This window comes from Tenrec ecaudatus, chromosome 15, assembly GCF_050624435.1.
Source record: "Tenrec ecaudatus isolate mTenEca1 chromosome 15, mTenEca1.hap1, whole genome shotgun sequence".
NCBI lineage: Eukaryota > Metazoa > Chordata > Mammalia > Afrosoricida > Tenrecidae > Tenrec > Tenrec ecaudatus.
In genome coordinates, this window is record NC_134544.1 from 484,328 (window position 1) to 509,352 (window position 25,025).

Sequence of the window (25,025 nt, forward strand, 5' to 3'; positions counted from 1 at the left end):
TTAAAATAGAATTTTCAGTTAAACATCTTCCCACACAAGAGAAAACCGCAGGTCCGCTGATTTCACTGATGAATTCCACCCGACCAAGTCTGCACAAACTCCTCTAAAAACTGAGGGGGTTGCAGAGGGGAGTGCTTCTCAGCCCCTCCCAGTTCACCCTGACTGTAAACACAGATAGGCACAGTGTGACCCACATCCTTCAGACATAGAAGCAGGGACCCTCAAGACACCCCCTCCTCGTTCCGGGTCGCAAAGCCAGCTTACATTCACAATCGGGAAGAACGTGTAATAAGTGCTTCTGCGTATCAGCAAAGGCAAGCCCCCGAGCTTTCTTCCTGAGGCAGGCCCAGTGGACTTGGCAGCAGCAGCAAGGCGTGACGTGTGGCCCCAGGGAGCTGCCAGAGAGGGGGACAGCATGCCGCGTCCCTAAGTGTCTCCATATTCCGCTCACGTTTGCCCAAGGCCTGTATGTGGCCACCAGCCGCTAAACTGTCACTGAAAATGAGCCAGGGCTGCTGACATGGCTCCAAGTGCCACGTGGACGGTGGGCTCAGAAGAGCCTGGGGAGCACCGGGGTCCATGAGCAGGGCACGGGCGGCCTCTGGCTGGGCCCTGGGCCCTACACGTGGGTGCCTACAAGCTCCACTGCCCAGTGCACCTGATGTCCCAAGTGTGGGGACAGGAGCTCATGAGAAATGGCAGGGAGTGTGTGTGTGTGTGTGTGTGTGTGTGTGTGTATGAGGGGGTACCCCCCAAATGGAAAAAAGCTCCACTGGGCAGGGCTTTTGCAGTGCACGTTTCTCCCACTAGGCAAGCATTGAGCAACTTGCTCTGAGTTAGGGCACCCAGTGACATCACCTGGGAAGATTCTCTCTGGTCACAGTAAAATTTTTTTATAAGAACAGTTTTGCTTGAACCGCTTTTTGGGGGATGGCCAATTTAAGAGAACAGCGTGCAGATGTGAAATTTTGCTTCCTGCTCAGGAAAAATGCCACAGAAACTGTTGTGATGTTGAACAGTTTACAAGAGCAGTGCTACGGAATAAAACAGGTTTTCTCGTTTCCCAAAAGGTGAAATGTCGATTGATGACAAACCTCATTCTGGACTCCTGTCAACTTCCTGAAAGGATGAAAATGACAGCTTTGTAGTGTGTTTGGAGTTCTTCCACTAGGTCAGACTGTTAATCAAGCTTTCCATGTAGAGATTCCGAAAAGATCGTGTAACAGTGCGCAACAAAAAAGGACTGACTTGTGACAGACAGAAGACTGGTTTTGCCACCACAATAATGCACCTGCTCACACAAACATCTCAGTGTGCCAGTTTTTGGCAAAAACAGAGCATGCCTTTCTTGCCCCATGCACTTTTCTCACCTGACCTCATTCTGTGTGACTTCTTTTTGTTTCTCAGAATGCAGAGAGACGTGAAGGGAAAGCAATTTAACGCCATAGAAGAGGTGAAGTAAAAAACAGGGAGATGCTGTCAGCCATCCAAATAGCTGAGTTTGAAAAATGTTTCCAAGAATTGAATTGCAGATTTGAAAAATGTATTAAGTGTAATGGAGAGTATTTTGAAGGTGATAAAGTTGTTTTGTAAAATATCCTAAATACGTTGCTTTGAAAAAATTCTGTTTTGAGGGGGTACCCCCATGTGTGGTGTATGCATGTGTGTGTCTTTCTATTGTGACTTTCTAGTGGTGGAGTCCAGGCTAGGGCCCCGATAGTGGAATGAGTGACAGCAGTTGTAGGGTCTTGAGTGCGCGTGCACGTGCGCACACACACGCACACACACAAAGATGCATGCACACACATACACACGCATAAGAGAGTGAGCTAGTGCTTCGGGAGGCACATGGACACAGGCTTTGGGGGGGGCTCTCCTTCCCAGGCACTCAGCAGAGGGGCAAGGTGCTCCCTGAGAAGTGGTGTCCCAGGAGGGAGGACCTCCATCATATCCTGTTTGGGGACACTGAGCTTCTCCGGGTGGGGGTGGGGGTGTGGGGAGGGAGCTGGGACTGCTGACAGTTGGTTTCACCCATTTGGGCTCCCTCGCTTCCAGATGGGATTGAGACGAAAATAGATTCTCATTAGTGCTTTCTCCTCCTCCTGTTGGGAAACGAGAGGGGTGGCTGCTGGGGACCAGGGTGCTCTGATAATTCAAGCCATTATAGGGTATCTCTGCAGCTCCCCGGCCTGAGATGGTGTCCTGGGAAGCAGTGGGGGAGAGGACTGAGCCCTGCCACCATCTCAACACCCGGTCTTGTCTCAGAGAGAGGAGGCATTGGGGCAGGGCCACTCATGGGCCCAGCAGACTGGGGACAGCCGCAGAGCTGGTGACTTCTGATCCGTGCTGCCCCACCAGCCTGGCACCTGGTCCTGATGGACACTGGAGGACAAGGAGCACCTCCCCGTAGGGTGGCTGGAGCCGGGCCGGACATCAGGGCCATGGGTTTTGGGTGGCGTCCATTGCTTGGAAATGCATGGGTGGTAGTGAAATGTAAAGAGTCCACATTGCATGTGAAACTGCAGCCCTGTGAGCCTTGCCACAGCCTTCAGAAGGTGGTGAGGGCAGCAGGGCCACACACTGGCCAAGGGCCGGTTCCCCTGTCCACTGTGTGTGTCCTGCTCCTGGCCAGCAGCTGTCCCGTGTGCTTACTTGGGGATAGGAAGGGAACCTCACATTAATTGGCTCCTTCCCATGTGGGTGCTGAAGCCTGGAGCTCAGCTCCTGGAACTCGGGGCCCACGAGAGGACGTGCATGGGTCAGTCAGTCCTCTGAGCTTCCTGACGGCACAGAGCCTTGGGAATACACTGCACTCTTGCGCTGTCCAGATCAGGCCCCAAACCAGTCTCAGGGAAGGCCTCTCACCCCAGACAGCTTCCTTCCAAGACATCTCACCTCCACCTGAGCCCTGCCCTGTGATGGTGGCCCCACGCTCTAGTCCCTTGGGAGAGGGTCTAGTGCTGTGGAGAAGCCTTCCCTGAGTGAGATGCTGTCCACTGGAGCGCTCTGCAGTGCTGAGGTTCTCACTGCAGCAGGCCAGAGTACACGTGGCAGAGGCTATGAGAGGCTGGCCATGGCGTGGCTCAGCTGGTAGGACCCCCTCCCATAGAGGGCCTCAGAGACATGACACCTGGCCTAGGCCACACCTGGGTACCAGGAACCCCCTGATGTTCCTGGGTGGCTTTCCTGTCTTGGATTCAGGAAGATGCAGAATCACGGGGAGAGAAGAAAAAAATGCAGGTGATGGTGGTGGGGGTGGGCAGGGGCACCCTCCCAGCCTGCCTGGGAAGCTACCTCTGTCTGTGGTAAGCTCAGACCAGGTCAGGGGCCAGGACACAGGCAGGAGTGATGAGCCCCTCCTTCAGCTGGCTGCTCCTGGCAAGCCCTCCCCAACAGGCCAACAGCCATGCCGCTTCCCTGGTGTCTGCATCGGAAAACACATCAACAAAACCTGACGAAGAGGCCCCAAGCCTCCCTGCAAGCAGCACTTCCCAGGCTCCATGTCCACAGGCTGTTGGGGCCCTGGCTGAGGGACAAGCTGGGTGAAGCCTGGGTCTTAGAGGCACTTAGGGGCATTGACATCACTGACGCCTCACAAGAGAAAGACCAGCGATGTGAGACTGCCACTCACTGCCCAACCCCGTCATCTGTACCTCGGTCTCCCTCCTGGGCCCTCGGCATTCTGGGGAGGGGGATCCCTGCTGCCGTGCCCTGTGGGAGCCCACAGTGGCGTTGGCTCCTCCTTTCTCAGACAGACCCTCAGCTCCCACTTTGAGCAGGAATCAGGGTCCTTGGCAGTTGTGAGAGGCCAGCACACCAATGCTCCCTGGACATTTCCCACCGAAGCCTGCAGCCAATTTTGGGGTGGAGGAGACATGGGATGGGTCGGGGGGGGGCTGTGGGCGTCAGGAGCAGCTTCCTCTTGCTGATAGAATTGTGGGGTTTTGGGGGGCTCTGTGTGGCCCGGCTTCAGAAGGAGGGGGCTGATCCTCCTTCAAAGGCATCCCAGGGAGACAGCTGTCCAGGCAGCCACCATGTCAGAAATCAGCTGAATGACCTGCTGACAGCAGAGAGCATCACCCACAAAATACTGCTTTATTGGGTCTCTGCTCAGACTACAAGACAGCAGTGCAGATACCGAACGTTCTCCTGGGCGCAGGACAGTCTACTGGGGGAATCGCATGCAGGGGCTAGGGCTGGCCGTGGGCGCTGGGCTCGGGGCGCAGGCAGGGGCAGGCCCCTTTGCAGGCAGCCTGTGCCCACGGCGTATCGCTCCTGGGTGCAAACGGTTACAGATATGGCTAGCAGAGAGGACGGTTCTTTCTGCGAGTTAAAAAAGTAAAAGAGGGTAAGACGTCGTCCCGTCACAGAAGAACATTCGAAAACGGATGCTTTCTGTGGGAGAGCTCTTTTCTGCGCCTTAACCCTGCGTTTGACAACTTACAGCCACCACCGTGGTGCAGTTCAGGCATGTTCCACAGGGCGGCGTTGACTCCTAAGGCACAGTTTCTTAGGTTAAACGCGGCTGGCAGACCCCGCCCCTTGTCCGTGAAACAGTGGATCACTGCTAGTCACAGAGTGTAATGAGCTGTTAGCCGCACATAACACAACAGCAGAGGCTACACTAAACTATCTGCTAACAGGGACTAGCCAGAACACAGACATGGCTGCTACTAAAACATACTTTTTGGTAATATTTTCTCATAGACGAAGCAGAGTTATAAGGCTTCAGTGAAGTAGTAATATTATAACTGGACAAATATATTACACTCCTTTTATAATGATATTTACAGTCCCTTTCCAATTTTTCCGTGTGGCGATGTGTGTGTGTGTATGTGTGTGTTTCGAAGGCCTTTGCTGTCTAAAGTGCTTATGTAACTGCATGAGCTTGGCAGGGGGGCCTTGGGGTGGGAGATGCTGACAGGGTGGACTCGGGGTCCTAGATGAGTGTCCCATGGAGGACGCACCTACAGCCAGCTATGAGAGCCTCTTGGTGGAGGCCGACGGCCTCTCTTGGTACGTGCCTATAAATGCATGCCTGCGCATGTACGCGCATGCAGACGCGGGCTGGCTATGCAGAGAGGCCCTTCCTGGTGCTGGCCGCCTTGCTGGTGCTGTCCTGGGAGCCGGGTTAGAGACAGGACTCCTGGCTTTCTCCTGCCGACAACCCAGCACCAAGTGGCAGACAGCGGGAGGGCAGTCCACATGGAGAGGCCTGAGATGACCACTGGGAAGAATCCACATGGAAGGGCCCACGCAATGGCCCGTGGCAGCCCGGGAGAAGCTGAGGAGAGGGAAGATACTCATATCTAGGGTCCCTGCAACCCTCAGCGTGTCACAACCTCCGCAAGAAGCTATGTTCGGGGGCTGGGACCCCATGCCCAGAGGGTACATCTTGGGGTCAGACTTCAACAGTAGGTCCCAGAAGAGGCCCCACAGGAGGGGGGGCTCACAGCGTGCCACCCCCACATGTTTCTGCTTGAGATGGCTTTTCCTCCAGAAGGTGGGGGCTGTTGTCTGGCTCTTTCCCTCCTTCTGGGTGTGCCCACACCAGGTCTTCAGCCCCGGGCACACAGGGCCCAGGAGAGCTGGGAGGTTCCAGGCAATGTCCCCACTTGCTTGGCAGAAATCGTTTGTGCGGTAGGTGGGTTGACCCTGGTGGGCACATGGTGGCCTCTGGAGACCCCGGCGTTGCAGACTAAGAGGGGTTGTTTGTGTTGCGCAGGTCGTTGCGGATGACTTCGTTTACTGCAAGGACAAATGAGGAGGGTGTCAGGGCACGCTGTCCACAGGCAGTGAGCAAGGGGGTGTCCCAGGATTCACTGCATTCCTGCGGGGTGGGCACCGGGGCCCCTGGAGGGGACAGTGTTCCTGGGCAGCTTGAGAGGCACCCGCCTGCCTGCCGGGGCCAGTGTCCTCCAGGCCAGCACCCTGATGCAGGCTTTCCACATCCCCTTGCCGCCCAGCAGGAAGGGGCCCTCCCAGAGCCCCTGGCCCTGCTTCCTCTGGCCCGTCACTGCACAGGCTGCGTCCAGAGAGCAGCTGGCCAGAGGAACCCTGCCTGGCAGCTGCCCGGCTCTGCCCTCGTTCTCAATGTCCCTGCAGCGGCTGGCTGACAGCTTCCCACGCCCCGACCCATCCAGCATCAGTTTGTGATTTTTGGCAGAGGGGCAGGAAGTGGCCAGACCTGGAGTGAGCTCCTGATGGTGAGCACGCAGCACTCCGGGCCCCTCCAGCAGCACCACAGGCCTGAGAGCGGAGGTCACAGGAAGGCCCCCTCCACACCACGCTTTCCGACCAAGCAGGGAGGTGGGCACTGGCGCTCGCGTCACGGAACGGCCGGTGCCCGGAGAGGCTGGGAGCCGAGCAGATAAGCCCGTGTCTCTGCAGAGGCCCCGGCCTGTCTCGGGCTGCTTCCTGGAGCAATCAGCTGGTGGACATTTCATCACCCACCCGGCCCCTTCCCAGCCCCTCCCAGCCCCCCTGACCATTTGAAAGAATAACAATAACAGCAAGCGGCGGAGGACCAGGAATTGTGTCATGGGAGCTGATAGCAGACGCATCAGGAGCCCTGACTGCGGCCAACACCCAGCCTCACCCTGCCCCCAGCTGTGGACAGGCATGTTTGGCCGGACTGCCCCCTGCAAATGCAGAAGCCCTCAGCGGGGACACACTGCCATGGGCCCGCATAGCCACAGGGCCAGGTCGCAGCCAACAGAGCTACGGAGTCCCCAGTAATGGTCTGGATGGGGAACTACTGCGAGAAAGAGGCTCAGTGTCCTCAGGGCTGTGACTCTGGAAAGGGCCCCAGGTCCAATGGCGACTTTACAGAAAACTGCCACACAACAGCTGCTGCCCCCAATGGCTGAGCCATGGAGACGGCTGCACGTGGGGCTTTTCTCATCTGGTCCAGAGCCTGACCTACTGAAGACACTGTTGCAGGAGACTGCTCCCAGGCAGAGGAGTGGGACCCCCTGATGGTCTCATGCTCACCATGGGCTGCCACTTTCTAGTGGGCCCCTGGGTCTGGGGCTCTCACACGCCCCAGAGAATGTCCTTTTGAGGGCACACCAGGCCTCTGTGTCACATGAGCCTGCATGCAACCCGGTGGCTGGCTGTTGGACTTATGTCCCCATGAGGTGGACAGGGCCAATGCTCCACACAGATGAGACTGTGTGTGCTTGGCGTCATTCAAGTGAAACCGGCCAGCAGGCTCCACTTGGCTTTGGTGTACTTGACCTCTGTGCTGTTTATGGAGCTCCGTGGAGCTGCGCCCATCACATTTTAAGGATCATGGAGCCTGGGGTCAGTTTCTGACCCCAATGTGAGCAGTACAGACAGGAGCAGGAGGCAGGTGGGGTTGACTTGCACCCTCAGGTGACCCCATGTGGACAGACCCCACAGGAAAAAATAACATCTGTGTACAGAGATAAAAGGGGAAACGACCTTCGCCGTGGGCTTCCCCTCAGCCCACAGTGCACCTGAGCCCAGGGGGAACTGGGCGGGGGGCAGGGGGAGGTGGCCTATGGGCAGGAAGTCACCTAGCCTGGTGCAGAGTCATGTATCCCCTGGGATGACCTGCCTCCTCTTCAAGACGGTGAGTAGCTGGAGGGGTGTAGGGAAGAGCTCACGACCTACAGCTGTGCGTGGATGTGCCCGGAACATTCCATACAATGTCTACACATTGATGTCATCGACATACCCATGTCCCCAACCGATGATGGCACACATGGGCGTCCCCTATACCTGACTATGTCAACACACGTGCGGACACAAAGAGAAATGTCTCACGGGACTCATGTCTGCTCACCCATGTACACACTGATGATGGTGCAACAGGAGACTTGACCATTCCACACCCTGGCAGCACAGTGGGTTCTTGCTGGGTTGCTGACCTCAAGGTCGGCAGTTTGAAACTGCCAGCTGCTCTGTGAGAGAGAGACGGGTTTCTGCTCCCTTAGCAGGGACAGTCTCGGACACCCACAGGGGCAGTTCCACCCTGTCCCATAGGGTCGCTGTGAGTTGGCATCCACTCGATGGCAGTGAGTTTGGTTTGAGAGCTGGTGGGCCAGTGGTGAAGTGCTCCAGCCCACCAGCCTCTCCGTCCAGGAGGGTGTGGAGGCAGTCTGCTTCTAAAGCAACAGTGGCGGTGGAGACCCGCCCCTGCCACTGGGGCAACTTTGCTGGATCCGCAGGGCCATGTGACTGGACAGCCACAGTGTCCCTGTGGAAAACTGTGCAGCTGAAGGGCCAAGCTGTGGTTGAGCTGTGGTGGCAATAACATGCGTGACCCCCACCATCCTTCAGACATAGCTGCCTGCTCTCTACCATCAGTGTGGCAGAGTTCCACCAGCACCCAGACCCCTGAGCATCTGGGTTACTGCCTGCAGTGACCCCATGCCACATGGCTGTGCCCTGGATGCCCACGTGCCCGGGTCTGCTCAGGGACACTTCCGTCTCTGATTCAGCTTTTCCACTGAGACAGGCACGAGCTGCAGGTGGCATGTGACAGTCTGTGTCAGGCAGCCGGAGGGACCGCTCGCTCTCGGCTTCACGTCACACGTCCCTGGGGCAGGATGTGGGGAGTTGTTAGACCACACTTTAATTTAATAAGAAGGGGTTTTCCCTTTTATTCAATTTTTCTCTAAAATGCTCCTAAGATGGAAACTATTGTGTTTTTTTCCCTAAACTTCTGTGTGGTGGCATCCCTGCTTCACCGGGGATGTGAGCCATCGCACCGCCCACGGGCGCAACCCTTCCCCCCCCCCCCCACTCCCGGCAGCCCTTGGAAGTCGTGTGAAACAGGACATTCGTTTGTAAAGCAGGAAAGTACAAAGTGCCTGTGAGACTGCTCAGACGCTTCTCCCATCGGGGCTGACGGTGTGTGTGACAGAGGCTCACTTGTCACAGACCACTCCACAGGGGACCATGAGGCCTGGCCGGCAAGCAGAAGGCCCCTTAGCACAGAGTGTGTCTGTGTCTGTGTCTTCTTTCCAGCTCGCCAGTCTGGAGCATGAAGTTGGCGTCCTACCCTGGTGTGTGCATGGCTGGGGAACATGACGCAGCAAAGTGCACATGTGGCCTTGTGCATGTGGGTGAGCAGAGAAGCATACTTGCTGGGGTCCCTTCCACATCAAACCTGTGCCCGGTGTCTCTGGGGCAGCAGCAGGTGCAGACAGGGCTTCACAGCCTCACAGTGTCTCAGCCTCGACTGGGTGCCAACTTAGGCCTGAAACAGCACCTCACAACCTGGCCAGACCCAGAGGACACGGCGCTGAGTGAAGTTAGCAATCACAGAAGGACAATGGTTGTAGGGGCCACCGATATCAAGGGGAAGGAAACAGACTGGCCCCACTCAGTGTTGGCAGGAGGGAAGGCAAGGCAGGGCCGGCCACGGGTGGCTCTATCAGGATGTACAGGTGGCTCAGAAGTCAAACGGGAAAAAGGCAAAGGCTCTTATTCAGTTCAATGTGATTTCATTTGTTTGTAAACCTTTATCTATGGCTCTTGAATACTTTTTAGACTGCTAGGAGGGCCAGGATTGGCTCTTCCATCTCCAAGTTTACCGACGCCGGGGTGGAGGGCAGGTGGGCATTAGCTTGGGCGCATGGGGTGGGGAGTGAAGAGCAAAACACACTGTCTGCTCTCAGAAATTCTGAGGGTGTCTGCTGGGCCCAGGTCAGCTCAGAAGCAGCAGGAAACAGGATTTTGGGATGTCGCCCCACAAGCTTTGTCGCAGGAAGTGTAAGCACATTGAAAACTGCACTGGTGAGCCCAACCCGGGTTGCCATGAGAGGAGTTTTCCCCACCTCGACAATGCACCTGCTCATCCTGTGTGGGTGGCGAGGGTCGAGTTGGCAGAGTTTCGCTGTCGGAGAGACCCATCCCTGCAGAAGGACACTGTGACTGGCAACGTGGCGGGGCCATCAGCCAGGTAGATGGACACCATGATTGCAGCAATGGGCCCAAAAACAGGAACCACCGTGAAGACGGGCAGGACTGACCCCGGAACCGGACACCACCACTCTGTCCACCGGACAGCCCCCACCTCGTCCTGTCAGACTTCCTGTTTGCAGCCAGCCAAGACTATTGAAAAGGAGTGCCATGTGAGCCCCGGGAGTAGCGCTTCTCAACCTGGGGGTCGCAACGCCTTTGGGGGTCAAATGACCCTTTCACAGGGGTCACCCGAGTCACAAAAGTAGCAAAATGACAGTTACGAAGTAGCAACAAAAATAATGTTATGGTTGGAGGGTTATCACAACATGAGGAGCTGTATGAAAGGGTGCCCAGGTCACCACTTCTCCATGTTGCCCTGGGGGAAGGGTTTGAGAGTGGACCACCCCCCTCCCGAGACAGTGTGATTTCAACCAGACTCCTCACCATTACGTCAATGCTGACTTGCAACGACCCCGTGGGACAGGGCAGAACTGCCCCTGTGGGTCCTGAGCAAGCCCCAGAGGGGAGGGGCAGGTGTTTTTGAACTGCTGACCTTGCCCCCAGGGTTGCAGATGGAGGGTGTGTGTTGCTGGTCCTTTGCTTGGTGAGGTACAGTGACCGCAGCCCTCACCCATGAGAGCTCACTCCTGATCTCTTCCTCAAGCAATGGTTTGTTGTTTCTGAGTCTCTGGGTCCCAGCAGCCAAGGAGGCCTCACGCCCCACACCTCCAGCTCCCAGCCGCTAGAACAGGGTACGCAGCTCCTTGGTCCGGCCCTCCTGCTCACACAGAGCAGCTCATGGCCCTCCTTTTGGGGGGGCAGCTATCTGCTGGGGGTATTCTGACCTCAGGCCCCCAGGGTCTTCTGGGCCTCAGGCTGAGTCCGCTGCCCAGCCTCCGTGTGGAGGCCCCACTGTGCCCTTGTGCAGTCCATGCACTGGACTGCCGAAGGGTAGTGGGAGCTTCCTGTCCTCCCCGCCCATCTCTTTCCCAGGGTCAGTTCTCCTCCGTGCACCTGGGGTTGCCGCCCGGCTCTAGTCTGTGCTGCATCCCTGACAAGTGGTGCACCACCACATGGCCTGTGCTGGGGAGGGAGGGAGGAGTCAAACAGGGGAGGCTCTGGGCAGAGCCTCTCTTCCCAGGGGCCCCTAGACAGCGCCCCCCCCCCCAGTTGCAGCTGGGAGTGGGCGGGGCAGCAAGCTATGAGTTCCCTTTTCTGTGGCGTGCTTCTTTAGAACAAGCGACAAACATCCCCCTGAGCCTCCCGCCCCGCAGCGGAAAAACAGCCTTCTCTCGTGTTACTGGAACGCAGTGTCTCCTGCCCCAGTGTGTCTGAGTTCTACAGAGCCCTTCCAGGGCTCTGGGGCAGGGCTCCTGAGGAGACCACAGAAGGAGGGCAGGGCCTTTTCCATCAAGAGGACAGGAGACAGCCGCCACCACACTTCCTGTGCCCAGATAAGGAGCTGGGCGCCCCCTCCCCAGACCCCGCTGACCGCAGAACCCACGTCCACACACCCTGCTGAGGCCTGGGTGTCCCCCCGCCCCCCGCCGGGCATGCTGACTCCAGACCCAGCATCCACATACCCTGCAGAGGGAGTCCCCCGTCCCCCCCCCCCCCCCCCCAGAGCCTGAGTCTGCACTCAGGCAGGACAGCAGCTGCAGGGCTGTGCCAGAGGGCCTGTCCCCGGCCCCGCCCCAGCAGCTCTAAGTCCCTGTGCCTCCCGGGTCAGGGCAGGTCACTTAGTGAGGTGGGCGCTCAAGTCTGCTCTGGGACCTCCCTGCCCTCTGATGGGGCGTGCCTCCCTGGCTGTGATATAGCACCGCCCTGCTTCCTGGGGAAGGTGTGTGTGTGACACTCACGCGTGTGCCCCATGTGTGCATGCCTACTTGATGAGTCTGGGGGCAAGAACAGAGTCCCACAAGGAAGCATTGGCCCCTGAGAATGAGCGCCAGAGGAGCCCGAGCCTCCCGGACCCCTCCGCACAGACGAAAGTGGCTACAAGCATGGACCCTTCTCCTGTGCCTCCAGCTTCCGGAAAGGCGGGGGTGGGGTGGGTGGGGGTGAGAGGCATACCAGGTGGCTGTGCTGTGTGCTCCGGGGAGGGACATGGGGAGGTTCTTTCGAGGCAGCTAGGAGCCATACTCACTGACCTGGTTTCTTGGGAGCCGGATTTGAGCTTCAAACTCCACACTCATGGCCTCGGCCTTGGAGCTGCCCTCTAGGACTGCCCGACGGGGTACATGGCTCCTCGGTCTCCAGGCCAGCAATGGGAACCCAGGCACACCATGGAGTCCCAAAGGCTGGGACCTGATGTGGACACTGCCCCTTTCTGGAAGCACCTGCTGAGGGTGGGTCTGCAGCCTGCGTTACAGGCCACTCTGGAGGCGTTTTTGCCACACAGGCGTGCTGATGCTCAGGGAGAGACACAGCGCGCTGTGGACAGTAGTCTTTAAAGAGGGCCACGCTTGTCCTCAGATGCTTGGAAACCCGGGCGTGTGGCTGGGGACCACCAGCTGCCATTGTTGGCGCTGACTCAGAGACTTATGTTCACCAGGGGAGCGCGCTGCTCCTTGGACAAAACAAACACCCCAAAGCCCAGGCTGGCGGGATTTCTTTGTTCTCAGAGCCCCTGCAGGGAAGAGCAGTCACTTCCCTCCACTCTGCCCCACTCAACCATGGAGCTGATGCTGGCAGACCCCTGAGCTGACCCCAGGGCAATCAGGCCCCTGAGCTGACCCAGTGGCACGTAGACCCCTGAGCTGACCCTGGCAGGCCCCTGGCATTCTTGCTTGCTGACTCTGCCTTCCGCATGCCTGCTCTTGGTAGAACGAGACCTCAGCGGGTGATGGTCAGAGGCCAGTCACCTGGGTGCTTGTTCCTCAGCCTGAGGATGTGCTGCAGAGACACAGCTCTCCAGGCCACACCCAGCGAGGCCTCTGGTCTCGCTAACCATGGGCTGCAACCTGACTCCCACCTGGACCACTGCCACAAAGCCCCAAGATGAGAGGGGCCTAGCCCAGCAGGAGAGGGGCTGCACCAGCTGCCCCTCAGGTGCTTCTCAGGCACCAGCTCCTCATGTTGGCAGCCTGCCAGCCTCAAGGGTCCTGCTTGTTCCCCAAGGCCAACCCCTCACTGCCTGGGGACTGAGGCCACCAACGCTCTGGATCACGTGAATTCTGAAAATGCAAGCGTTTCAACATCGCCCCTCGGCTCCTCCTCGAGGAAGATCCGTTCCTGGAGCACCGTTAAAATGTGACTCCTATGTTGCCTGGGTCTGGGGCCTAGTTAAGCCTTTACTTATTTTTACCTTTTTAATCACAGTATGGATGCCACAGGCCTTGCTATTTCTGGAAAGAGAGCATGGGACAGTGGAGTCTCAGGGTGACAACAAGTGTCCGTTTTAATAAAACATGACCCTCCCACCTGAGGTGCGCTGGCAGTGGTGGAAACGCTTGTTAGCGCGCCTGTCAGCCATCAAGACAGAATCATTTTCCTACCGCAAGTGCTGTTTCCTTATTTAGCCCAATACTCCCAGTAAGCAAACACCCTCTGTGGAAACTCCAGGGGGACCACCTGGAAGCACCCCCAGGGGGGTTTCTGCCAGTGACCTTGCTCTCAGCCACCAGTGGGCTAGCCTGGGCATCCACCCCAGGCAGAGGGCCATCCCTTGTCCAGTTAGCTCCCCCTCAACTAGCTCTCTGGGCCAGAGGGCTGGCCCGGGCCCTCATCACTCAGTGCCAGGTTAGCCCCTGCCTGGCCACTGCTCACAGGATGGTGATAACACTGGCAAGTACGTTTCCAAAATATGTGCAGGTCCTTAGTTTACGGGACTCTGTCATGGCCCCTGAGAGCAAGGCTGTGGTACTCGGAGCAGCAGGCTCTAGCAAGTGCGCCGGCCTCAAAGGCAGGCACCGGGGCCCATGGCCTGGCTTCCTGTCTGATCAGTTAGTCAGGGGCAGAGTCCCTCTAGCTTCTGTTGTGCTCAGGGCTGCACCCTGACGTCCTCCTCGCCATTGGGGTCTCCTTTTTCCAAACAAAGCAGTTCTACTGAAGGTCAGAAGCCAAAGTCCACAGGGCCCCACCCAGCTACACCACCTACCTGGCACAGGTGCCCAGGGCCCAGAGTCCACGCTTGCGGTCCTTCCATGCATCTGCCCCTACAGAGCCCAGGCAGCAGGCCACCCTGACCTGGCTCCTCATTTCAGTGGGGAGCGTGGCTTTGGGGGAAAGCATGTGGCATCGATGCAAAGGACCAGCTGGGACCTAACTCAGACATCTCCACCGAGGGGCCATGCACCTAGGGCCTGTGGGGACCCCTGCACCCTCACTCTACTCCTGTGCACCTCGTGTGCCTCCGAGTCAGCCTGCACACACTCCCAGTGTGTGGCCAGCTTCCCAGCTCTGTGTGGCCCAGGGCGTGCTGAAGTGCATTGTGGGGAACAAGAGGTTCGGCTCCATGGAGCGGATCTAACCAAGGGGAGCAACTGGCCTGGCGGAAATGTGGGCGTGGCTGGGGTGTGGCACGGGAAGAGCCTCTCTGGGCAGGGCCTGCAGGGAGTTGGGTTAGAGAGACCAAGTGCAGATGCCACTGTTGCCCCCACTCACACCGTCCACTGGAAGGAGGACCTAAGACCCCGCCAGGCTTTGGGGGCTCTGTCCCCTATCTGTTCCCACTATGTTCCTCAACCCCCCTGGTATCAAGTCGAATCAGATGCCTGGGGACCCTACAGCATGGGTTGGAGCTGCCCCTAGGGGTCTCCACGAGGAGAATAGAAAAGTCCACTGAGGGAGTGGCTGGTGGTTTCAAACTGATGGCCTTGTGAGCAGCAGCTCATGTGACCAGCATGCCTCCAGCGCTTTGACATCAGCACATGGTCAGCCAAGCCTCTGATTCTCATAGCCCCTTCCTTCAGGCCTCCTTGCTCATGGCTCAGACTCCCCCTCTCTCTTTCTCCATTGTCCTCAGTCTACCCCCACCGACAGCCCCATGACTGGTTTCTTTGGTCACCCCCTACCACATGGCTGGTTCCCTGACTCCACCCCCCACATGGCTGGTCCCCCCCCCCACACACACACACATGGCTGGTCCCCTCAGTCCATACCCCTACCATGTGGCTGGTCCCCTTAGTCCCCCCTCCACTACAGGTCTCTAGGGACACTGCTCTCTCCTCTTTCTGGGACCCTCTCTTCCTCCTCTCGGGGCCTCAGGGACTAGGCACATCCTTGAGGGTCCCCGCACCCCCGTCACAGCTCTGGTCTGTTAGCAACTGCTGACCTGCAGCTGGAGCAGGACCCCTTGGACAGGCTCTTGGGCGCATCTGTCCACCCTCACTGACTGAGCATGCATGGGGCCCTCCCCTGGCCACCGGCGGGTGGCACTGGGCTGTCCTTGTTCCTGACACTTCCACTCACGAGTCTTGCCTCGCTCCCCCATCCTCCCCACCCCCAGTGCAGGTTCCATGAGGCAGGCCCCTGTGGGAGCCTCACATCCCTCTGTGATGAAGGGAGCAGGGGACAGTGCGTCCTAGTCCTACGTGATCCCCTGTGAACACACCTCCACAGAGACTGGGGGAGGGGCCTGGGGATGTCAGGCTGGCCACCAGCTGCCCCATCTTGGGGTGAAAAAAGCCAGATTGGATTACGTGTTGACTATCCAATTATTAATCTTTATAGGAACTATTGGCGTGTGCACACAATAACCCATCCATCAGGGTGAGCACGGTGGGGCGGATGGGGCCTCCGTGCCGAGGGCCCATTAGCTGCCGTAATTGCGAATTACGGGGGGTCGTTAGTGCTAATCGAATCAGCAGGCCCTGCACGCTTCGCCCTCATCGACCCTAGCGGCCCTATGATGGGGTTGTCTAGGGTGTCTGAGCAAGGGCCTGGTTGGGGGAGGGAGGGTCATCAGGTAGGGTCTGGCTGGGGGAAGGGCAGGCCAGGCATGGGCCTGGCAGAAGGACTCAGGTCAGGAAGGAACTGGCTGGGGTCAGGGGCCTGACTGGGCAGGGGCCCAAACTGCTGGGGACTGAGTGACTCATAGGCCATTCTCAGCCCCCGGAGAAGCTGCTTCTAAGGACCCTCAGGAGACCTTGTGTTCACCATGGCTCCCTAGTGCCCTGGACACCACCACAGCCTGGGTCCCCCCTCCTCCCCTAAAGCAGGACTTGGCCCCAATCTCTCCAGGAAGTTCTTCCTGAGGGTCCTGACCACCCCTCAAATCCAACTGACCAGGCGCGGCTGCAGGGCCACGTCCTCCGTGTGCAGAGTGGCAGGCTCAGCTTGGTGACATAGCTCTTGCCCTTGGATCAGTTCTCCTTGAATGCATGTTCCGAAGGGCCTGGGGCCTGGCCTGGCCTGCCCCTGTGCCCTCAGTGCCTCCCATGCCTGGGCAGAATCATAATCCATGAACAGTGGCCAGCCGCAGTCTCCTGGGAACTCAGAGCCAACCCCTGCCAGGAGTTTCAGCAAGGTGTGGAGATAAAGATCAAAACCTTGCAGTCCCGAGACTCACGTTCAAGGTCGGGGTTGGAGCCCACGGGCAGTGTCATACAAGAAGCACTTGCCCTTCCGCCCGTGTGACAGGTATGGCTGAGAAGACCCTGTGGGCAGTGGGAGGGGCGCGTGGCCTCATGGGTTGAGTTGACTAAAGAGCAATGAGAGAAATGCCAGGAAGCTGAGGCTCCGATTGGCTGCCTCCGTGGCTGGCAGGGCTTGAGTTTTCAGGACCCTCGAGGATTTCAGCCTCAAGCTGTCTGCATAGAGTGCTCCATGAGCTTTTGGGGGAAGGGCCAGCCTGTGGGGACAAGGCTCACAGGCAGGGAACTCAGAGCAGAGAATCCATATCCAGGCTCACTTTCAGATGGCAGCTTTGTGGGGAGCCTTTAGCCTAGCTGGCCGGGGAACCCCGGGAACAGTGAAAGGCCGTGCTATGGGTGCACTGAAAGGGTTTCCAGGAGTGAGGGGTCAAATCTGATGCCTTCACCCCTAAGTCTCTTGTGCCACTGGCAGCTGTCGAGTGGGGTCCCACACAGTAAACCCCCTTCCCCTCCCACACAGCGCATGAGGCTCTGTCCGGCCCACCCTGTTCCCATAGTCTTCTGGTTTGGGAGCTCGGCTGACACCTGGCAGGTGAGCAGTGCTGTGAGAGAGGTGCCCCAGCCAGGACTCCAGCTGTGTAGGGCGGGGCGTGACCCTGGACCACCCTCCTCTGGCTTCTCCATGGGCATCAGGTTGAGACAATTTATCAAAGCATGAAGACTTAGCAGGAACTGGTCTAACGAAGGCCCGAGAGACACCCAGAGTGGCCAGTGAGGCGCCTGCCACCCAGCGCCCAGTGGGCGGTTGGTCTTGGCCTGGTTCTGTCCTTGGTACATGTCTGGGTGACGTCTGCTCAGCACCTCACTCAGCAGCATCCTGGCTTACTGGGGGCCACTGGCACAGTGGAGTGGCAGTGACCTCCTGTCACTGCTGGGCAGGACCACAGTGAAGTGTGGGTCAGTCACCCGGGCAGCAGGATACATGGCCCATTGGTGTGGATAGCAGGTCAAAGAGGTCATGACCCAGGTGCCAGGCAGGCAGCCCAAGAAACAGGAAGTCGGCATGAGCAGGAAGTGGATGGCGTGGGGAGAGGAACACTTCACCAGAACATCTATCCGCCCACCAGGGTGCTTTCAGAACTTTCTCCTCTGGAGGGATGCTTGTCCCACCAATCAGGAGTCTGGTTTCCATGGCACCTCTGCTGCTGCACTTGAGGTCCACATCAAGCCACCAAGCTCGGAAAGTCAGCGGGTCCAGGGGAAGCACCGTTTCCATCTGCATGGAAGGGAGTGAGTTACCCAGACACCGTCCACACTGCGGGTCCCGGGCAGAGGGAGTGAGTTACCCAGACAACAGCCACACTGCGGGCCCAGGAGAGAAAACCATACAGCTCACACTCACACACACTTTCACAGTCACACTAACTCATGCAGAATTACACATACACACACATACTCACACATACACACAAATACGCAGTCATACAGGCCCACTCACAGCTTTGCACAATTACACACACTCACACCCACCCACATACCACATTCAGCCTTATTCATACATATGCACACGCACATATTTACACACTCACATATACTCACTCAAACACACGCATACACCCCACTCACCCTCATTCACAGACATATATAGGTACCCACTCACACATGCACACACACTCACACGGTCTCTTGGGAATCCTTGGGTCTCTTGTGGACACTTGGACAACAGGGCTCCTGGAAGAGCAGTACTGTGTGTGCCCCGAGCAGGGGGAGCCACAGCCGTCAGCCCACAGTCCATGCACAGCTGCCCCAGTGGGCACTTCTGGACCAACAGAGGAGGGCAGGCCAGGATAACTGGGGACTCATGCTCACCTGGGGGGCAGACTTGGAGACCTCCTGAATCTCCTTGGGGCTGCAGCCAGCCGCCACTCTCCCCACGTCCCCTCCCCACCACCCACCAGAGGCCTGGATTGGCCAAAGCCAGCTTACTTGGATGTCCTGGGCTGTGTGGCCCTCCAGCCAGCTTCCTGCTCTATCTTGCACTGCAGCAGCTGGAGGGCCTGATAGGGCTGGGCAGGCCCCACAGCAGGCAGCCCAGGACGACGCCAGTGGCATCTGACCCTCGCGTCTGTGATAGGGCCAGCGGGAACAGAGGCCCAAGTGTGACTCCAGTGTCCCGGATTACAGGGTGATGACCACATTGCCCATTGTGCCGAGTATCAGCCTGGTGCCGATAAGCGTGGCCCCACGGGGGGTGCACTCTCTGCCTCGCCTTCATCTACAATCTGCAAGGAGGCAAGAAGAGCTCGGCCTCAAAGGCACACCATGCGCTGCCCGGCCCTGCGCCGTCTCACAGGCATCGTCATCTTTGAGCCAGGTGTTGCAGCCACTGTGCCCACCCATCTCCTTGAGGGTCTTGCTCTTGAGGCTGCCCCTCTGCCTTTGCCCAGCAGATTTGCCCAATACAAGGCATGGCCGCTGCCTCCCTGAGCACTGACAATGCCCCCTTGCTAGTCAGACGGTGTCCAGGGGCTAGTCCCTCAGAGGTGGGCACCTGCTCTTTGCTGCTCCTTTCGCATCTGCAAGCTCTGCTGAAACTCGTTCACTGTGGGTGACCCTGCTGGTATGTGAGTTACTGGTGACAGAGCTTCCAGCGTCAGCACCACAGCACAATACACTGCAGACAAGTGGGGAGGAATGGACAAGAGGGTCCTCAGATGTCCCCAAGGGCTCCAGGAGGCTATCCTCAAGGGTGCGAGCAGCATCTCACAGTTGTTTTAATTTCCATTTCTCTGATGGCTAATGGTCGGCACATTTTCTCATAGGTTTATTGCCTCTCAAGTCTGCTCCCGAGTGAAACTTCTGTTCAGGTCCTTTGCCCACTTCCTCAAGGAGTTAACTGTTTTCTTCTCTTTGCAGGCTGGGAGTGTTGTAGATTTTTTTGTCTGTTGTGTCATTGTTAAATATCCTCTTCCAGTCTGTGGGTTCTCTTGTTACTCTCTTGGCGAAATCTTTCGATGTCCACAGGAGTTTTATCCTTGGTATAGCCCACTGGTCGATTTCAGGTTCATCTGTGTGTGTGTGTGTTTGTGTGTGCGCGTGCCCTTCCCTATTTCAGTTAGCTTAGGTATTCCCTGTGCCAAGGTTCTTAGGTTTGTTCTGATTCCTTTGTTGGTGGTCCTGAGAGTTTGGAGTTTTACTTCCAGGTCAGTGATCCTTGAATTTGTTCTTGTGCATGGGGTGTGGTAAGCATCTTGTTTCATTTTTCTACAGATGGATATCCATTGTTTTCAGCACCACTTGTTAAAAAGGGCATCCACCTCCCACGTGATGCTTTTTGGGCCCTTGTCGAAGACCAGTTGTCTATATGCTGATGGCTTACTTCTGGGGCGTCTTTTCTTTTCCACCTGTCTGAGTATCTGTCATTCCAGTTCCATGCTGTTTTGACCACTGTGGCTGTGTAGTAGGTGTTAAAGTCAGGTAAGGTAAACTCTCTGACTTTGTCTTTCTTCTTGAGGAGTTAGTTCTCTATTAATTCTGGGCTTCTTCCCTCTCCATATGAAATTGGTAGTCAGTTTTTCCAATTCTTTGAAGAAGGCTGTTGGTATTGGAATTGGGATAGTGTTAAGCTTATATAGTGCCCTGGGTAAAATTAGTATCTTTATTATATTGAATCTTCCGATCCATGAGCATGGGATATTCTTCCATCTGTGGAGGTTGCTTTTAGTTTCCTGTAGTAGGGCTCTATAGTTTTCCTTGAATAATTTTTTTGGCTTTTGGTGATATATCCTTAGATATTTCCATTTGTTCTTGGCTATTGTGAAGAGTACTGCCTTCTTGATCTCCTCTTCTGTGGTCTTGTCCAATGTATATAGCAAACCAATGAACTTCTATTTGTTTATCTTGTATCCCACCACTCTTCCATATTCCTACATCACTGCCAGTATTCCTGCTGTGGAGCTTTTGGGGTTTTCACTGTACGTAATCATGTCATCTGTAAAGAGTAGTTTCACCTCCTCCTCTCCCAGGTGGACATCTTTAATGCCCTTCCACTGCCTTATGTTGTTCGCTAGGACCTCCAGTGCAATGTTGAATAGAAGTGGGGTGAGGGGCATCCTGGTCTGGTCCCCTTTTTCAGTGGCATTGTTTTTGTCTTTTTTCCATTGACTATGATGTTGGTCATTGATGTTTCATAAATAGCTTGTGTTAACTTGAGGAATTTTCCTTCTATTCCTATCTTGTTGAGTGTCTTAATTAGGAATGGATAATGTCAAATGATTTTTCTGCCTCTATAAATATGTAATTCTTATCCTTTTTCTTATCAACGTGGTGAATAATATTGGTGGACTTTCAGATGTTGAACCATCCCTGCTTCCCTGGAACGAATCCCACCTGATCATGATGGATGACACGTCTTATATACGTTTGTATTCCATTGGTCAATATTTTGTTAAGGATATTTGCATCCATGTTCATTAGAGATATTGGTCTGTAGTCCTCTATTTCTGTGGGATCCTTGCCGTTTTGGTATCAATGTTATACTGGCTTCGTAGAATGAGTTTGGGAGTTTGCCATCTTTTTCTATGCTCTGGAGGATTGGTGTCAACTCTTCTCTGAATGCTTGGTAGAATTCTCCTGTGAAGCAGTCTGGTCTGTGAGCTTTTGTCATTAATGGTTTCATGATAACCTTATCTATTTATTCCTTTGCTATGGGTCTGTGAGATTCTTGAACTCTATCTGGGGTAATCTAGGGAGTGATTGTTTTCCCACCTATTTGTCCACTTCTTCCACGTTGTTGAGTTCATTCGAATACAGACTCTCATAGGACTTTGTGAGTATCCCTTTTAATCCTGTTGTGGTCTGTTGTAGTTCCCCTGGTCCCACCCCTCGTCTTTGCTGTTGATGTTTGCTCCTTCCTTTCCCTGGTTAGGTTTGCCAGCAGTCTGTTGACTCTATCGATTCTTTGAAAGAACCAGCTTTTTGCAGCATTGGTTTTTTTGTTGTTGCCATTTTCTTGTCTTCCCACTCGTTTAACTCTGCCATGATTTTCATTTTTTTTCTTTTGCTATTGGAGGGCTTGTTCTGTTGACTCTGTTCTAATTGCTGGATGTTTTGTGACAGTGTATCAGTCATAAATCTCTCTTCCTTTTTCATATATGCATTAATCATGATCAGTCTTCCTCTGGTAACTGATTTTGCTGTGTCCCATAGGTTTGGGTACGTTGTAGTCTCATTCTCATTAGTTTCTAGAACAGTAGTTCTCAACCTGTGGGCTGCAACCCCTTTGGTGGTTGAATGACCCTGTCACAAGGGTCGCCTAAGACCATCAGAAAACACATCTTTCCGATAGTCTTAGGAACCAAAACACCGCTCCCCTATCTGTCTCCAGGCAGGTCCGCCCACATGCAGATACATCGACCTATGAGCACCCAGCGTGAAGATTGTTACCCATGCTACACCATGCTTCAAGACAAAATTTCATTTATTTGTAATTAGAAATAAATATTTCACAATATATAATTACATATTGTTTTGTGATTCATCACTATGCTTTAATTATGTTCAGTTTGTAACAATGAAACTACATCCTGCATATCAGATATTTACATTATGATTCATAACAGTAGCAAAATTATATATGAAATAGCAATGAAAATAATTTTATGGTTGGGGTCACCACAACATGAGGAACTGTATTAAAGGGTCATGGCATTAGGAAGGTTGAGAACCAGTGTTCTAGAGACTTTCTAAACTCCTCTCTAATCTGGCCAGTTCCCATTCATGTACCAGAAGATCGTTATTCATCCTCCAATTGTTTGCCATTGTTTTTCTGCTCGTTCTTTTGCTGATCTCCAGCTTTATGGTGTGGTCGACTGAGAGGGACATCTGAGTGATCTCTGTGTGTTTGAATTTACTAAGGCTCCACTTGTGTCCCAGCCTATGGTCTATTTACAAAAAGGAACCATGTGCACTAGAAAAGAATGTGATTTTAAATTTTTTTGACTGAGAGCTCTATAAATGTCTATCAGGTCCAGTTGTCTAACTATAGTGTTTGGCTCTGTAGCCTCCTTGCTGAGCTTCTTTCCCAGTGATGTATCTTTCTCTGATATCAGTGTATTGAAGTCTCCTACTATGATTGTTGAGTCTGTGATTTCTTTTTTCATCTTTTGAGTAGTTTGATGAATTTTGTGGGTCTCTTGTTGGGCGTGTATATATTTATTATGCTCTCTGGTTCCTGGTATGCTGATCCTTTGAGTCCAAATCAGAAAATCAGAGAGGAACAAATGTTGGAGGCAATTTGGTGAGATAGGAACTCTCCTCCACTGCTGGTGTCATGTAGATACGTACAGCCACTGTGGAAAGCTATCTGGTGAAATTTAAAGCAAGTGGAAACTGAGTTACCTTATGACCCAGCAACCCCTCTACTGGCTATATACCCAGAAGAGGTAAGAAATGGACCTTGACCCGTCGTCTGTGTGCCATATTTATTGCGGCACAATTCACAATTACAAAGAATTGGAAACAACCTAAGTTTCCATTAATAGATGAATGGATTAGAAAACTCTGACACATACACACAATGGAGTACTAAACATGCATAAAAAGCACTAATGACTGCATGAAGCACATCGTCTCATGGGAAGAGTTGGAGGAAATTATGCTAAGCAAAGTTAGCCAAGCAAAAAAAGGACACGTACAACATGAGTCCACCGAGGTACGTATCAACAGCACACTAGGTATAGAAGAAAAGTCACTTATCTTACACTTTACATGCTGAGGTATAGGCAATTGGTCAGGGGACAGACCAAATCCAAGGCTGTACCTGTCACTCTAACACAGCGAAGGGGTGAGGAATGTGGGGAGAAAGAGGGAGAGGATGGCACTGGGGGAGCAGGGCACTAACCCACCCAGGGGGAGGGAGTTGCTTATGTGTCCACAGAAATGGGAGTGTGTGTGCAGACCCCATCATGGCTTTCCAAACCACGAGGGCAACGTAACCACATGGAGCAACTCAGGAACAGAGAGGGCTACAGGGCTGATCCCATCAGAGCCAAACTGACCGCCCTCCCACCCAGAAGTATGAGCTACAGAGAGCAACACTAAACCTGCAGGTTGCAGAGAGGGGCTGATCTGCCACACCACACTAAACAAACCAAGAAGAAAAAAGAGAGAGAGGGAGAGACCCCATACTGGCACACCAAGTCCTGAGGGTGATGTCCCTGCACAGAGCTGCTAAGACACAGAAAGGACTGCAGGCCCAACAACAGCTCAAAACATGATATCCCCTTGCTGGAGCATACTGTGACATAGGACAGTACTGGGGACAGACGGCGGGGAATGAGTCCCATCTAACAGCCGCCACCTGCCCCCCGCCCCCCCCCCACACACAGTGGGGCCAACTAAGAAGGGAACATAACAGATCAGCAATGGGAACAAAGCCAAGCCACAAAACCCCCCAAATAGACTTAAGGCTAGGAGGGGCACTTCCCAGAACCCCCCAAGACTGGTGGGAGATAGTCATAAAGGTCAACAGACAGACCTGGAATTATGTATGCTTTCTCATTTTTGTTTTTTATCTCCCTCTTTATTCAATCTTTTGTTTTCTTTTTGTATTGTCTATGTTGTTGTTGGTTTGCTTACCTATATAAGACAGGCATGGGAATCAAGCCCGAGGAGAAAGCAATGGGACTGACAGTTCTGGAGGGACTTGGGGGGAGGAGGAGGTGGAGGAAGGGAGCGGTGAGCAAACAATGCCATGGACAGGGGAACAACTAGGGAATTAAAATGAACTGTGAGGGGGATGTGGAGATCCTGGTGGTGTTGGAGCAACAGCAATCTAGCTGAGAGGACTTACTAAGAGGCAGAAGAAGGGTGAGCATGAAGGAGGGGCAGCAGGAAGGTGAGAAGGAAACAGAGGGAAGATCTAGGAATCAAAGCTATGGATAGAGGTATAAACATAAGTGTGCACTTCTGTAAATATATTAATTCATAAAGATAGAAGCATTGGCCTAGGTACATATATTTATGTGAAAATACAGTGAGGAAGTGGATGGACTTTGGGCCTCTGCTCAAGTCCTCCCTCAACGCAAGAACACTTTGGTCTAACAACCTGGCATTCTGTGATGCTCACCCTCCCTACATGATAGCTGAAGACAAAGTGGGTGCATAAGCAAATATGATTAAGAAATCTGATGGTGCCCAGCTATCAAAAGATACAGCATCTGGGGTCTTAAAGGCTTTAAGTTTACCAAGCAGCCATCTAACAGAGAAGCAACAAGCCCACATGGAAGAAGCACACCAGCCTATGAAATCATAAGGAGTCAACAGAATCAGCTACCAGGCACCACCAGAAGACCCCCCCAAAAAACAAAAAAAAACATATTGTTGAGAACAAGGGAGATCAGAGCAGAGACCTCAAACCCATTTGTAGACAATAGGACACCCCCCCTACAGAACTGTCACAAGGAAGGGATGGGTCAACCAGGGGCCAGTCTAGCACCGATGAAACACACTATTCCTCTGGTTCTCTGAAGCTTCCTCACCCACCACCATCAT

The 25,025-nt window shown here is 54.6% G+C and overlaps 1 protein-coding gene across 3 annotated transcripts in view; it reads right to left on the reverse strand.

The window, feature by feature from the left end:
* Positions 1 to 4,086: 4,086 nt before the first annotated feature.
* Positions 4,087 to 25,025, reverse strand: part of NFATC1 (nuclear factor of activated T cells 1) — a 103,532-nt gene continuing 82,593 nt past the window's right edge. For all 3 annotated transcript variants that reach the window (XM_075532497.1, XM_075532499.1, XM_075532498.1), the window contains one exon: positions 4,087 to 5,748. In XM_075532497.1, coding sequence (XP_075388612.1) covers positions 5,699 to 5,748 — 50 coding nt within the window. In that variant the 3' untranslated portion in view covers positions 4,087 to 5,698. The remainder of the gene's footprint in view (positions 5,749 to 25,025) is intronic.